At 40.0% G+C, this 11,864-nt stretch overlaps 1 protein-coding gene across 1 annotated transcript in view; it reads left to right on the top strand.

The window, feature by feature from the left end:
- Positions 1-11,864, top strand: part of LOC123325304 (protocadherin alpha-13-like) — a 62,843-nt gene that overhangs the window by 49,425 nt on the left and 1,554 nt on the right. The window contains exon 3 of the mRNA XM_044917054.1: positions 11,281-11,841. Within this exon, the coding sequence (XP_044772989.1) occupies positions 11,281-11,841 (561 nt within the window). The remainder of the gene's footprint in view (positions 1-11,280; positions 11,842-11,864) is intronic.

Raw genomic sequence — 11,864 nt, 5'->3', positions numbered from 1 at the left:
AAAGATAATTTTTTTTTTAAAGAGATACAGGTTTGGAAAATATTTAAAGGCAATGCTTGCAGAAAAGATATAGACCCTCCGCTAAGCCAGAACTTTTACCGGTCGCCGTGGGTCCGGATAGCTCCTAGGCTTCTGAGTGATTGCCGGAGATAGGGCATCCGTGCGGAAAGCGTCTTTGCCTTTGGAAACGTCTCGGATGCTCCCCACGGTATATCCAAATCTGGAGCAGATACAAGAAATTATAGTTAACCATATAGTGGATTGTAAAGTACCCAAATAAGTGGAGTGAGAAGGACATGCTGACCGCTATATAATTCTAAGTATATGTTTTGTTGATTATGAAAATGCCCTGAGGGGACCCATGCCTTAGGGACTGTTTTTGTTTTGAAGGACCCCAAGGCAACATGGGTGATATTTCTTTTTAATACGTTTGACGTGGATATAAATGTAAACAGAGAAGTAAGTGTTCTGCTGGAGGCACATACTCGTTTAGGACAGAGTTGTCTGACGAATGATCTGATTGAAGTAGAATAAAGTTGAAGTGTTACTCCCTATCACGCTTTTGCCTGTAATTTTTAAGTTAGGAATTTTTTCTCATTCCACGTCTACTATTTTGAAACTGTTTAATGCTTGTCTCTTCTATGGGTAGTATTGTAGTATTTAGGCCTAAATATGTAACAGTTTCCACTTGCACCTATTCATTTCCATTCATTTTTTAATAGGATCAGTTTGGTAAAGCATCAAGGTCTTTAAAATTTTATTTCTATCTTCTAAAATATGAACTGCATATAAATTTAAGAGAACTCACCTAAAATGTGGTTAATACTTTCAAAATTTGCTTTATTTCTTAAGGCACTTACTATCTCTGTTGCCCCAGATTGGAAGCTCTGCGATAATCAGTTTTTGGTTTCCTGTGTTCATTGTGTCCCAGTGCCTAGTACCAAAACATGGGAGACACACAAAAAATACTTGCTAATTGAATGAAACAGTTGATCCATGACATAATATATAATGACATATAGTCTAATTCCAATAATAATTTGTGAAAGAAAATACATTCTGAGTCACCTTAAAATGAGATAGATCTACTTTATATACATTTTCTCTCTAGCCAAGGACAGTGCCAATTGTGAGTGGAGAGGTTTGCTAAAAATGTGTGTGAATGTGCCTTCTTTGGTTTAGGTAGACTGTGATACTGTGTATCATGGGAGGAAATTAAAATGGCCTGACACCAGTTTGGTTTTTTTGTTAAGTTTGAAGGAGAAATTACATTCTTCTAAATAACTGCATTAGTTTTCTTTGTTGAAGAATGTTAGCTGATTTAACTATAATTTCCAGGATCATCTATTTTCTCTTTTTTTTTTTTTTAAAGATTTTATTTATTTATTTGAGAGAGAGAATGAGAGACAGAGAGCACAAGAGGGACGAGGGCAGAGGGAGAAGCAGACCCCCCGCTGAGCAGGGAGCCCAATGTGGGACTCGATCCCGGGACTCCAGGATCATGACCTGAGCCGAAGGCAGTCGCTTAACCAACTGAGCCACCCAGGCACCCTATTTTCTCTTTTTGAAGGTGAACTTTTTTTCACTGTGCTGTCCCTTAATTATACCTGGTTTTACTTATTTTATACATATAAGAGGATATCTGCTGGCCTCTGCATAGAACTTTATTTAACCATATAAAATGTAAGGACATATATGATATAATGTAATGACATATATGAAAATAATCCAAATATTGCTTTGCATTTTATTTTTTTAAAGATTTTATTTATTTATTTGACAGAGACACAGCGAGAGAGGGAACACAAGCAGGGGGAGTGGGAGAGGGAGAAGCAGGCTTTCCACTGAGAAGGGAGCCTGATGCAGGGCTCAATTCCAGGACCCTGGGATCATGACCTGAGCCGAAGGCAGACGCTTAACAACTGAACCACCCAGGCGCCCCGCTTTGCATTTCAATTGCCTGGTTTTATGATGCTCAAATATCCTTGTCATAGACAATAACTTAAGATAAATTCTATGTAATTCTGATCTGCCAAAATTATGATATATTTTGGTTACTAACCTTTAAATGGAATATTGTCAGAGATAATTAAAAGGATTAACTGAAGTTTCCCCTAAAGTAACTACCTCCTTCAATCCTGAAACATATTTTCTGCTTTTGAGTTTAACATATTTTGTAAATGCTGTTTTTTTGAGGGAAAATTACATTGATCCTAAAACTAAGGGCTCTACCACATCACCCATTACCCTAATGTCTATTGATAAATCCAGGTTTTTTAAAAAATCAAGTCCATTAGGCATACAGAAACACTATAAATTGATAAAGGAATTACACTTCTGTGGTTGTTCGATGAAATATCTGTGATACTAGCAAACCAAAGATTTGGGGAGAGCAAAAAATTCTCCAGTGAGGTAACAAGTCCTCCAAAGACTTCCTTCCTATAATAAAGAAGTATCACAATCAGGCTAATGCTGTATGTTTGAAAATTCCCTTTAATAAACTTTCAAGTTCCTTATATTGTGGAAATTAAAAAATTATGAGTGATGGAAGCAGCCCTGCTTATATTTTAGAGATCAAAAATTATAGTGGTGAGGAAATTGCAAACACCCCAAAAAAGTATACTTATATACTGGTATATCATTATATAAACATATATAAGCTTATCAGGGGTGCCTCCCTGGCTCAGTAAGTAGAGCATGTGACTCTTGACCTTGGGGTTGTAAGTTTGAGTCCCACGTTGTGTGGGGAGATTACTTAAAAATAAAATCTTAAAGGGGCTCCTGGCTGGGTCAGTTGGAGGAGCATCCAACTCTTGATCTCGGGGTCATGAGCTTGAGCCCCATATTGGGTATAGAGAGAGATTACTTAAGTAAGTAAAACAAAACAAAAAAAATGAAATCTTAAGGAAAAAACAGGTTAGCTAAAATGTAGCAGTCTCCTGTATCAAATAGAATGTTTTTTTAAGATTTTATGTATTTGAGAGAGAAAGAGAGAGCAAGGTTAGCTAAAATGTAGCAGTCTCCTGTATCAAATAGAATGTTTTTCTAAGATTTTATTTATTTGAGAGAGAGAGAGAGAGCGAGAGAGAGCAAGCATGAGCTGGGGGAGGGGCAGGTAGCCCGATGTGGGGCTCCATCCTAGGGTCCTAGGATCATGACTTCAGCCAAAGGCAGACGCTTAACCAACTGAGCCACCGAGGCACCCCAAGTAGGATGTTTTCTATAGAAAAAAAGACCAACCTAATTTACGCTGATTTAAACAATTAGAAATCTGTTATCTTTTTTTAATAATTTTTTTATTATGTTAGTCACTATACAGTACATCATTAGTTTTTGATGTAGTGTTCCATGATTCATTGTTTGCGTATAACACCTAGTGCTCCATGCAATACGTGCCCTCCTTAATACCCATCACCGGGCTCACCCATTTCTCCCCTGCCAAAACCCTCAGTTTGATTGCTGGAGGCCATAGCCTCTCATGGGGAGAATATCTGTTATCTTAAAAACCAGATGGTCTAGAGCAGCTCCGTCCAATAGAAATATATTGTGAGCCACAGATTAAAGCCACTGATGTGATCTTAAATTATCTAGTAACCACATTAAAGTGGTAAAAAGAAACGTGAAATTCATTTAAATAATTTTATTTACCTTAATGCAAACTATCATTTCCACATATAATCAATGTAGTAATTATTAATGATACATTTTACATTCTTATTTTGTACTAAATCTTCAAAACCTGGTGTGTATTTTACACTTATAGCACATCTCAATTTGGACTAACCATATTTCAAATGCCCAGGGGCCACATGTAGCTGGTGGTTACTGTATTGGACAGTGCGATTCAAGTATGGTGCCTTCTAGGCATGATAGAATCATGACCTAGGACAAATTGTTTTCCTCTTCCTAATTTTGGAGAACGATCATTTATTTATACTTTTTCTGTTATTCTTCCAGCTTTGCCCTCATCTTGTAAACTTCTAAAGTCTGTGGTCACAAGAAATCTGCCAGCAGTAACCAGGGAACTTCCTTCCTTGTCCATGGTAAGTTCAGAGAGTGGCTCCGCCAACCAAAGTTCATCTTCCAATCTGATTGGACCAGTTAAGATCATATACCTATCCCTGGCACAATAATAGTCACCAGGAGACTACCCTGAGCCATACCATTTTCAGTATGGTGGGGAGGAGGTGACATTTGGTAATGTCTGAAGACATTTTTGATTGTCACAACTATGGGAGTCGGTCTACTGGTATCTAGTGTGTAGAGGTCAGGAATGCTGCTAAATATCCTACAATACACAGAACAGCTTTCTTCCCCACAACAAAGAGTTATCTGGCTCAAAATAGTACCACGGTTGAGTCATCTTATTAAGTCTGTATTCCTAAGTAAACTGGCAAGAGGAATGAGACTATCATTATTGGTTTAGATCTATTAGAACCTATTATAACTATGAATAAGGTTTAGCTTCCCGTTTCAGAGGATGGGCCTCTAAACTAAAAAAGAAAATGTCAGAAGAGAGCAAAGGGCATGGATAACTGTCTTAGTCCATTTGGGATACTGTAACAAAATACCATGAACTGAGTGGCTTGTAAACAACAGAAATTTATTTCTTAGTTCTGGAGCCTGAGAAGTTGGAGATAAAGGTGCCAGCTGATTTGGTGTCTGGGTGAGGGCAAGCTTCTGGGTTCATAAACCGCAGTCTTTTTACTGTAACTCACATGGTGGAAGGGGTGAGGGAGTTCTCTGCAGCTTCTTTTACAAAGCACTAAAGCCATTCATGAAGACTGCACCCTCATGACCTAATCACCTCACCAAAGCCCTACCTCCAGATACCATCACACTATAGGGATTAGGTTTCAACGCAAGAATTTTGAGGGGACACAAATACCAGTCTATATAAGCTACCAGTAGTATCCATGAAAGAGCTGATTATTTGGGGGGTTATAATGGCATATGTGTAATTCCAAAAAAATTACAAGTGGACAATAAGCACATGAAAAGATGCTCACATCATTAATTGTTAGGGAAATGCAAATCAAAACAATGAGATACCACCTTACACCCATTAGGATGGCTACTATAAAAAACCCAAAATATATGTTGATGGGGATGTGAAATATTTGAAACCCTTGTGCATTGTTGGTGGGAATGTAAAATGGTATAGCCACTGTGGAAAACAGTGTGCAATTTCCTCAAAAAATTAAAAATAGAATTACCATATGATTCAGCAATTCCACTTCTCGGTATATACCCAAAAGAATTGAAAGCAGAGTCTCAAAGAGACATTTGTACACCCATCCTCATAGCAATATTATTCATAGTAGCTAAAATTTAGAAGTAACCCAAGTATCCATCAATAGATGAATGGATAAGCAAAATGTGGTCTACATACAATGGAATATTGTTCAGCCTTAAAAAGGAAGGAAATTTTAACATATGCTACAACACAGATGAACTTTAAGGATATTATGCTATGGAAATACACCAGTCATAAAATGATAAATACTGCTTGATTCCACTTGTATGAGGTATTTAGAGTAGCCAAAATCATAGAAAATGGTGTTTGCCAGGGGCTGGAGAGAGTGGAGAATGAAGAGTTATTAGGTTATTAGGTATGGGTTTCAGTCTTACAAGATGGAACCTCCACAAGGGTTCTGGAGATGGATGGTAGTAATGGTTGCACAACATTATGAATGTATTTTAATACCACTGAACTGTGCCCTTAAAATTGTTTAAAAAGTGGTTAAAATGTTAAATTTTATGTTATGTGTATATTACCACAATAAAAAAGAAAAAAGTATTATGTACTTAACAAAGTATGAGTAGTCGTCAAATATGATATAATGATTATATAATTACTGGTGATTTTATGTTTTTTACCTGCTTTTTTTTTTATTATGTCATGTTAATCACCATATATTACATCATTAGTTTTTGGTGTAGTGTTCCATGATTCATTATTTGCGTATAACACCCAGTGGTCCATGCAGAACATGCCCTCTTTAATACCCATCACCAGGCTAACCCATCCCCCCCCCCTCCCCCCTAGAACCCTCAGTTTGTTTTTCAGAGTCCATCGTCTCTCATGGTTCATTTCCCCCTCCAATTTATGACTGGTGATTTAAAATTTTTATCAGTATTTTCTACTTTTGTATAGTAAAAATTTTTTATTATAGAATTTACAGTAAGAAATTCTTGGAATGGAAAATTCTTTTTACAATAGATAATTTCTTGAGGAAAAATCTTTTTAAGGAAAAGCTTCAGTAGTGTATCGTCCTCAAAAGGAAATACCGAGAGGGAAAATTCTGTATGAATTATTTTAAGTTGATGAATTTTAATAAAAGTGCTTGGTTTAAATGTTGTGAAAAGTCCATTTTTTAATATTTTGTCAAAAATAAATAATGACTTGCAGTCTTTGTCTAAAATAACTCCTGGAAATAAAGCAAATAGAGTCTCCTGACTGAGAAATAACATGTGGTAGATATAGTACCAGGCCTCTGGGTGCCGCTGTCTCCCAATCCGAGGCTAAAGTGAAACAAAGCAATCCATTGGCATTCTGACCCAGTGCTCCCCGCCGACTTGTGAAATGCATCTGGAGTGGATTCCAAACACCTTCTCTCCCACCATCTTTTCCAAATATCCTGGATCAGGAACGCCAGGATGTTTAATGACCCAGAGTGAAGTGCTGCCTTTTCTCTCCAGCGCACCTTTGTATTCTGAGAGCCACCATGGCAAGGTGTATTAAGATCTGAGAAGCAGCATCAAGAAGAGGTAAGAAGACCTCTGCAGGGAAGGCGCACCGTGGGCAGGAAGCGGTTTCCCTTACTGATGTCTTTGTTCAGCCTAGTAAACTACACATCAGATGCGCTGCGAGATTCCAGAAGAAAAGCCGGTGGTTTAAAAGTGGAGAATCTGGGCAAAGATGTGCGTCTTGGTGATTGGAACTTCGGGTGAGTGCTGGGAAGCCTCTCTTTACCGCCAGCGAGGACAGCAGGGAAGAACTCAGGAATGACAGGCTAGATCTAGCAGATATGCTAAAGGAAGTCTTTAGGCTCTTGAATCTGAAACCCTCCCTGGAAATCCCATAAATGCTTTTCATATAAATGTATTCTCCCTGGATATAAATAATTTATGGCTTTTAATACAGACATTTTGTTTTGAAAATTGTGGGAAACATCTTAAGAGTAGCATAGTTCACTCTTTAAACCTCAGAATGTTTGGATCCTGCAAGTAATTCTCTATGAATTTATCACATTAATTTTAATAGCCATCTCCCTAGTCCCCACAAGTAAAAGAGATGACTAGGGCAGGAATGGACCAAAGGAATAGAGCTGCCGCCACTTAGTGGTGGGGAGCAGTAGGAACAGCTCATGGCAAGATATAGGAGATGGATGCTAATGCCAGTCCTCCCATACTGAGCCACAAGGAGTACGGCGGAGCCTACCTGCCCTCTACCACATCCTCTGCATTCTTCAGGTGGTTCCCCACTGACTGAGATGACACCCTTAAGGTAGAGTTCCCCTACACTTACTACATAGTTTCACAGGGCATACAGCAAATATCTACCATCCAGTAACAATAGTACCATCTTTGATTTTGGAGCATGACAGTTGCATCATTCAGTAGAAGAGAAGATTGGAGGCAGTTTAAGGGCGCATTTAGAATCCTGATTGAAATGGAGGTTGAGAACTACAGTGCTAGGCAGACAACTTTCAGCTGGCTCTCCAGTCAAGGCAAGAACTCTGGTTGCCCAAGCCAAAACAATGGAGAGATAAAAGATATTATAGGAAGTAATAAACATACAAACAATTCACCTATAAGAATTACTATGGGGGCACCTGGGTGGCTCAGTCATTAAGCCTTTGGCTCAGGTCATGATCCCAGGGTCCTGGGATTGAGCCCCCCCATCAGGCTCCCTGCTCTGCGGGAAGCCTGCTTCTCTCTCTCCCACTCCCCCTGCTTGTGTTCCCTCTCTCGCTGTGTCTCTCTGTCAGATAAATAAATAAAAATCCTTTAAAAAAAAAAAAGAATTACTATGTAATTCTTTCTAAGCTACAGGCAGAAGGAATTCTAAACTGGGAGCAGTACGTGAAGTACAGTGTCACCACCAGAGCCACCAAGGACAGGCTCTCCCTCTCCTCCAGCACAAGCATCACCCTGCATATCACCCCCATCAACAAAAATGCTTTTGTTCTCCAGCAGGCCTCTTATATGGCCCAAGAGAATGAGAACACCTGCTCAAAGCCTCCATCGCACACTTTAGTGCTTCTTACCCAGACGTGGGGCCCTCTGTGCCTATTTCTTCCTGACCAGCAACCCAGTACTGCGTGCGTCGTCAGCCAGCGTCAGTAAGTGCAGAGCATGATGATGTTCACTGCAGGCTCCTTGTGATGGTGGACCACCACAGCGGAAATGCACAGGCAGCACTGTACCAGGAGCTGCAGCCAGAAGTCATGCCCTCTTTGATGTGGCACCATGCCCAGTGCAACTGGCTACCTGGTCACCAAGGTGGATGTCAACTGAAGAGCTTTGCCGGGCTATCCTATTACACGCTTCAGAGCAGCTAATTTGATTCTTCAGCCTAGGGAGGCACAAGAGTAAGATTAGCGCTGTGGTCCTGTGGGCAGCAGAGACGCTGCTCTACAGGGCTTGCTGGTCACTGCACACAATACCAACAGTCATCATGCTATCACTGGTCTTTGCCTACAGTTTAGAGGAGTTGCTGCCAGAACTCAGCAATGGCCTGGTACCTGCTGCCAGGCAGACAGAGCTACAGTTTTACCTGGTTGTGGCCTTGTCCTTTGTATCTGTGCTCTTCTCACAGTGCTTCTGGCCATTACCCTGGTCCTGTGAGGCTCCTCCAGCCCTACTTTCAGTCCGGTCTTTGGTCCAGGCCTAGATTTGGAGTTGCTTCTACTTCAGCAAGTGAGATTGGCCCTATTTCACAATCTTTTTGTGGCTTCAGATATTGCAAAATCTTAATTTCTTTAACTCAAGAAACATCTTTTAACTGGATATTCTCTGTGGTGCCTGCACTGCAACCTTCAATATTACATTGGATTCAAATATTTACCTGTGAGTTTTAACACTTTTATTTTGTAAATATCCTGTTATAAATCAACTCTGCTTGGTTTTTGCTGTTGTTGGAGGAGGAGAGGCTCTACAAATTTACTTTCTAGTTTCTGTGTGTTTTTTAAATTTCTTTCGTTTGCCCAGACAGTCCCATTGGTGAAAAGTTTGTGCCTATGGTGTACATTCTAAAAACTTATATTTTCTGCTAAAAAGTCCGTTCCTTGCAATATTTAAAGAGGTTCACTGAATCTTTAAGTTCCTGCCTTTGGACTCCATATACTTGTTTTGAGAAGCTGAGAAACCTATAGATTTGGTTACACAGGAATGGATATTCTCTTTCCAAGAACTATTATTGTGACCTTTGTTACCTTATTTTCTGGACCTTTCTCAGTCATGTCCATAGGCTGACTGCCGGTATCTGGCCCAATTTGTTCCAGAAATGTTAACCTCTGGAATGCAGAGAACATTCTTCCCTAACTTTTGGGTAAAGATAAATCACTCAAAGCCTCAAGACATTTTAGTTAGTAAACTTTTACTAATTTTTCAATGAGTAAAAGAAGGAAGGCAATCTAGTTTAAAAATCTTGCTATTAAGAAAACCAATTTCTCTTGGGGAAAATATTAAGTGTGATTTTAGGAGAATGCATATTATTTTAATGGCCTGTCTAAAAATAAAGATGTGGCCATTTCCTTTTAAGTTTTGAAGGAGAATATCACTACCTCTTGTGTCTCTTAAATTTGAAGTCTAAATTAGATACTCATATGACATTTTCCAATGAAATTCCAAGAGCGCAATGTTACTCTATTCAAAATATATTACCTTTGAGTGAATTAAAGGTCTTTTGAAATCCACATAGTACATACACACTTCAGAAAAGAGAAAAAATAAGGATATGGGTAAAACACGTCCTTCAAAATTCAAAGGTTTCTGCTAAGTATTCAAAGCACAATGGAAAGAAAATGGACAATCCAATTTTTAAAAGTCTAGCTTACATTCTAAAAGTTTATTTATACCCTAGTTTTTTCATTCTCCAGTCAAAGGGCAGTTGCTCTTCTATGTGGCCTGAGAAACTGTCAAGTGGTCAAGATATACTAGAGAAGCAGAGGTATGATTTTTGTCCCCTGTGATTATATTACCTGAAGAGAAAGCAGATAGCTTAGGTATACTGAGATTCTACTGTATATTGCAATTTAGTAACAGTTAGGTATGATTAATTAAATAAACATAGTAGTTTCTCGTTTTCATGCATATATTGTAGAATGAATAACTACTTCCTTGGCAATAAACTAAGACTTAAGGAAAGATAGATGAGGTTAACAAGAAGGCTAAGTTTCAGTATTATCTAGGAGTGTAGTAACTGGTGAGGACTCTGGGCGCCGCTGTTCACCAGTCTGGGAGATACAGGCAGCGCGTGCGCACACACACCCCAAAAGAAAAAAGAAAAAAAATAGCTTCTTAGAACCTCCATCACCGCCAGATTGAAAACAGTTTCCCTAAAGCTTCCCAGACTCTACTTCTGCACCACTTTCCGCTCTGAAATCTCCCGAAAATTCGGTTAATTTAGGCTTAGAAGAACAGAGAAACAATACTCCTGGTACCAGACTGGGAGTAAACTACGAAGCGAGAGAGCAATGGTGATTCGGGGGAAGCAGCCCAGCTGCAGCGAGCTGTTCCTGCTGTGCCTTTTTCTGGGGCTGTCGTTGGAAGCTTGGGCCGGGAAGATCCGATACATGGTGCCAGAAGAGACAGACAAAGCTTTCTTCGTGGGCAACATCGCTGAAGACCTGGGGCTACAACCTCAGGAGCTCACAGAGCGCAGAGTTCGCATCATCTCTAGAGGTAGGACGCAGCTTTTTGCTCTGAACCCTCGAAGTGGCAGCTTGGTCACAGCGGGCAGGATAGACCGGGAGGAGCTCTGTGCTCAGAGTGTGCAGTGTCTAGTGAGTTTTAACATCTTGGTAGAGGATAAAATGAAGCTTTTCCCTGTTGAAGTGGAAATAATTGATATTAATGACAACGCTCCCCAATTTCAGTTAGATGAAGTGGAATTTAAAATGAACGAAATAACTACTCCAGGTACCAGGATCCCTCTACCTTTTGGGCAAGACCTTGATGTGGGTGTGAATTCACTACAGAGCTACCAGCTCAGCTCCAATCCTCATTTCTCCCTGGATGTGCAAAAGGGAGCTGATGGATCCCAACAACCAGAGATGGTGCTGCAGAGTCCCCTGGATAGGGAAGAAGAAGTTGTGCACCACCTCCTCCTCACAGCCTCTGATGGGGGCAACCCAGTCCATTCAGGAACCCTCCGCATTCATGTTCAGGTGGTAGATGCAAATGACAACCCTCCAGCATTTACTCAAGCACAGTACCACATGAGTGTCCCAGAGAATGTGCCGCTGGGCACTCAGCTGCTTATGGTCAAAGCTACTGACCCAGATGAAGGAGCCAATGGGGAAGTAACATACTCATTTCACAATATAGACCACAAAATAGCCCAGATATTTCAGTTGAATTCTTACACGGGAGAAATATCAAATAAAGAAGCCCTGGATTTTGAAGAATACAAAATTTATTCAATGGAAATTCAGGCTCAGGATGGTGCAGGCCTCATGGCCAGAGCTAAGGTGCTGGTCAAAGTTCTGGACATAAATGATAATGCCCCAGAGGTGACCATGACCTCTGTCACCACTTCAGTCCCAGAAGACTTTCCTCCTGGAGCTATAATTGCTCTTATCAGTGTGCATGACCAGGACTCTGGAGACAATGGTGATACTACATGTTCCATTCCT

This window comes from Neomonachus schauinslandi, chromosome 7 (genome assembly GCF_002201575.2).
Source record: "Neomonachus schauinslandi chromosome 7, ASM220157v2, whole genome shotgun sequence".
Lineage (NCBI taxonomy): Eukaryota > Metazoa > Chordata > Mammalia > Carnivora > Phocidae > Neomonachus > Neomonachus schauinslandi.
Note: the sequence above shows the minus strand (reverse complement) of the source record. Positions and strands in the feature narration are given on the sequence as shown.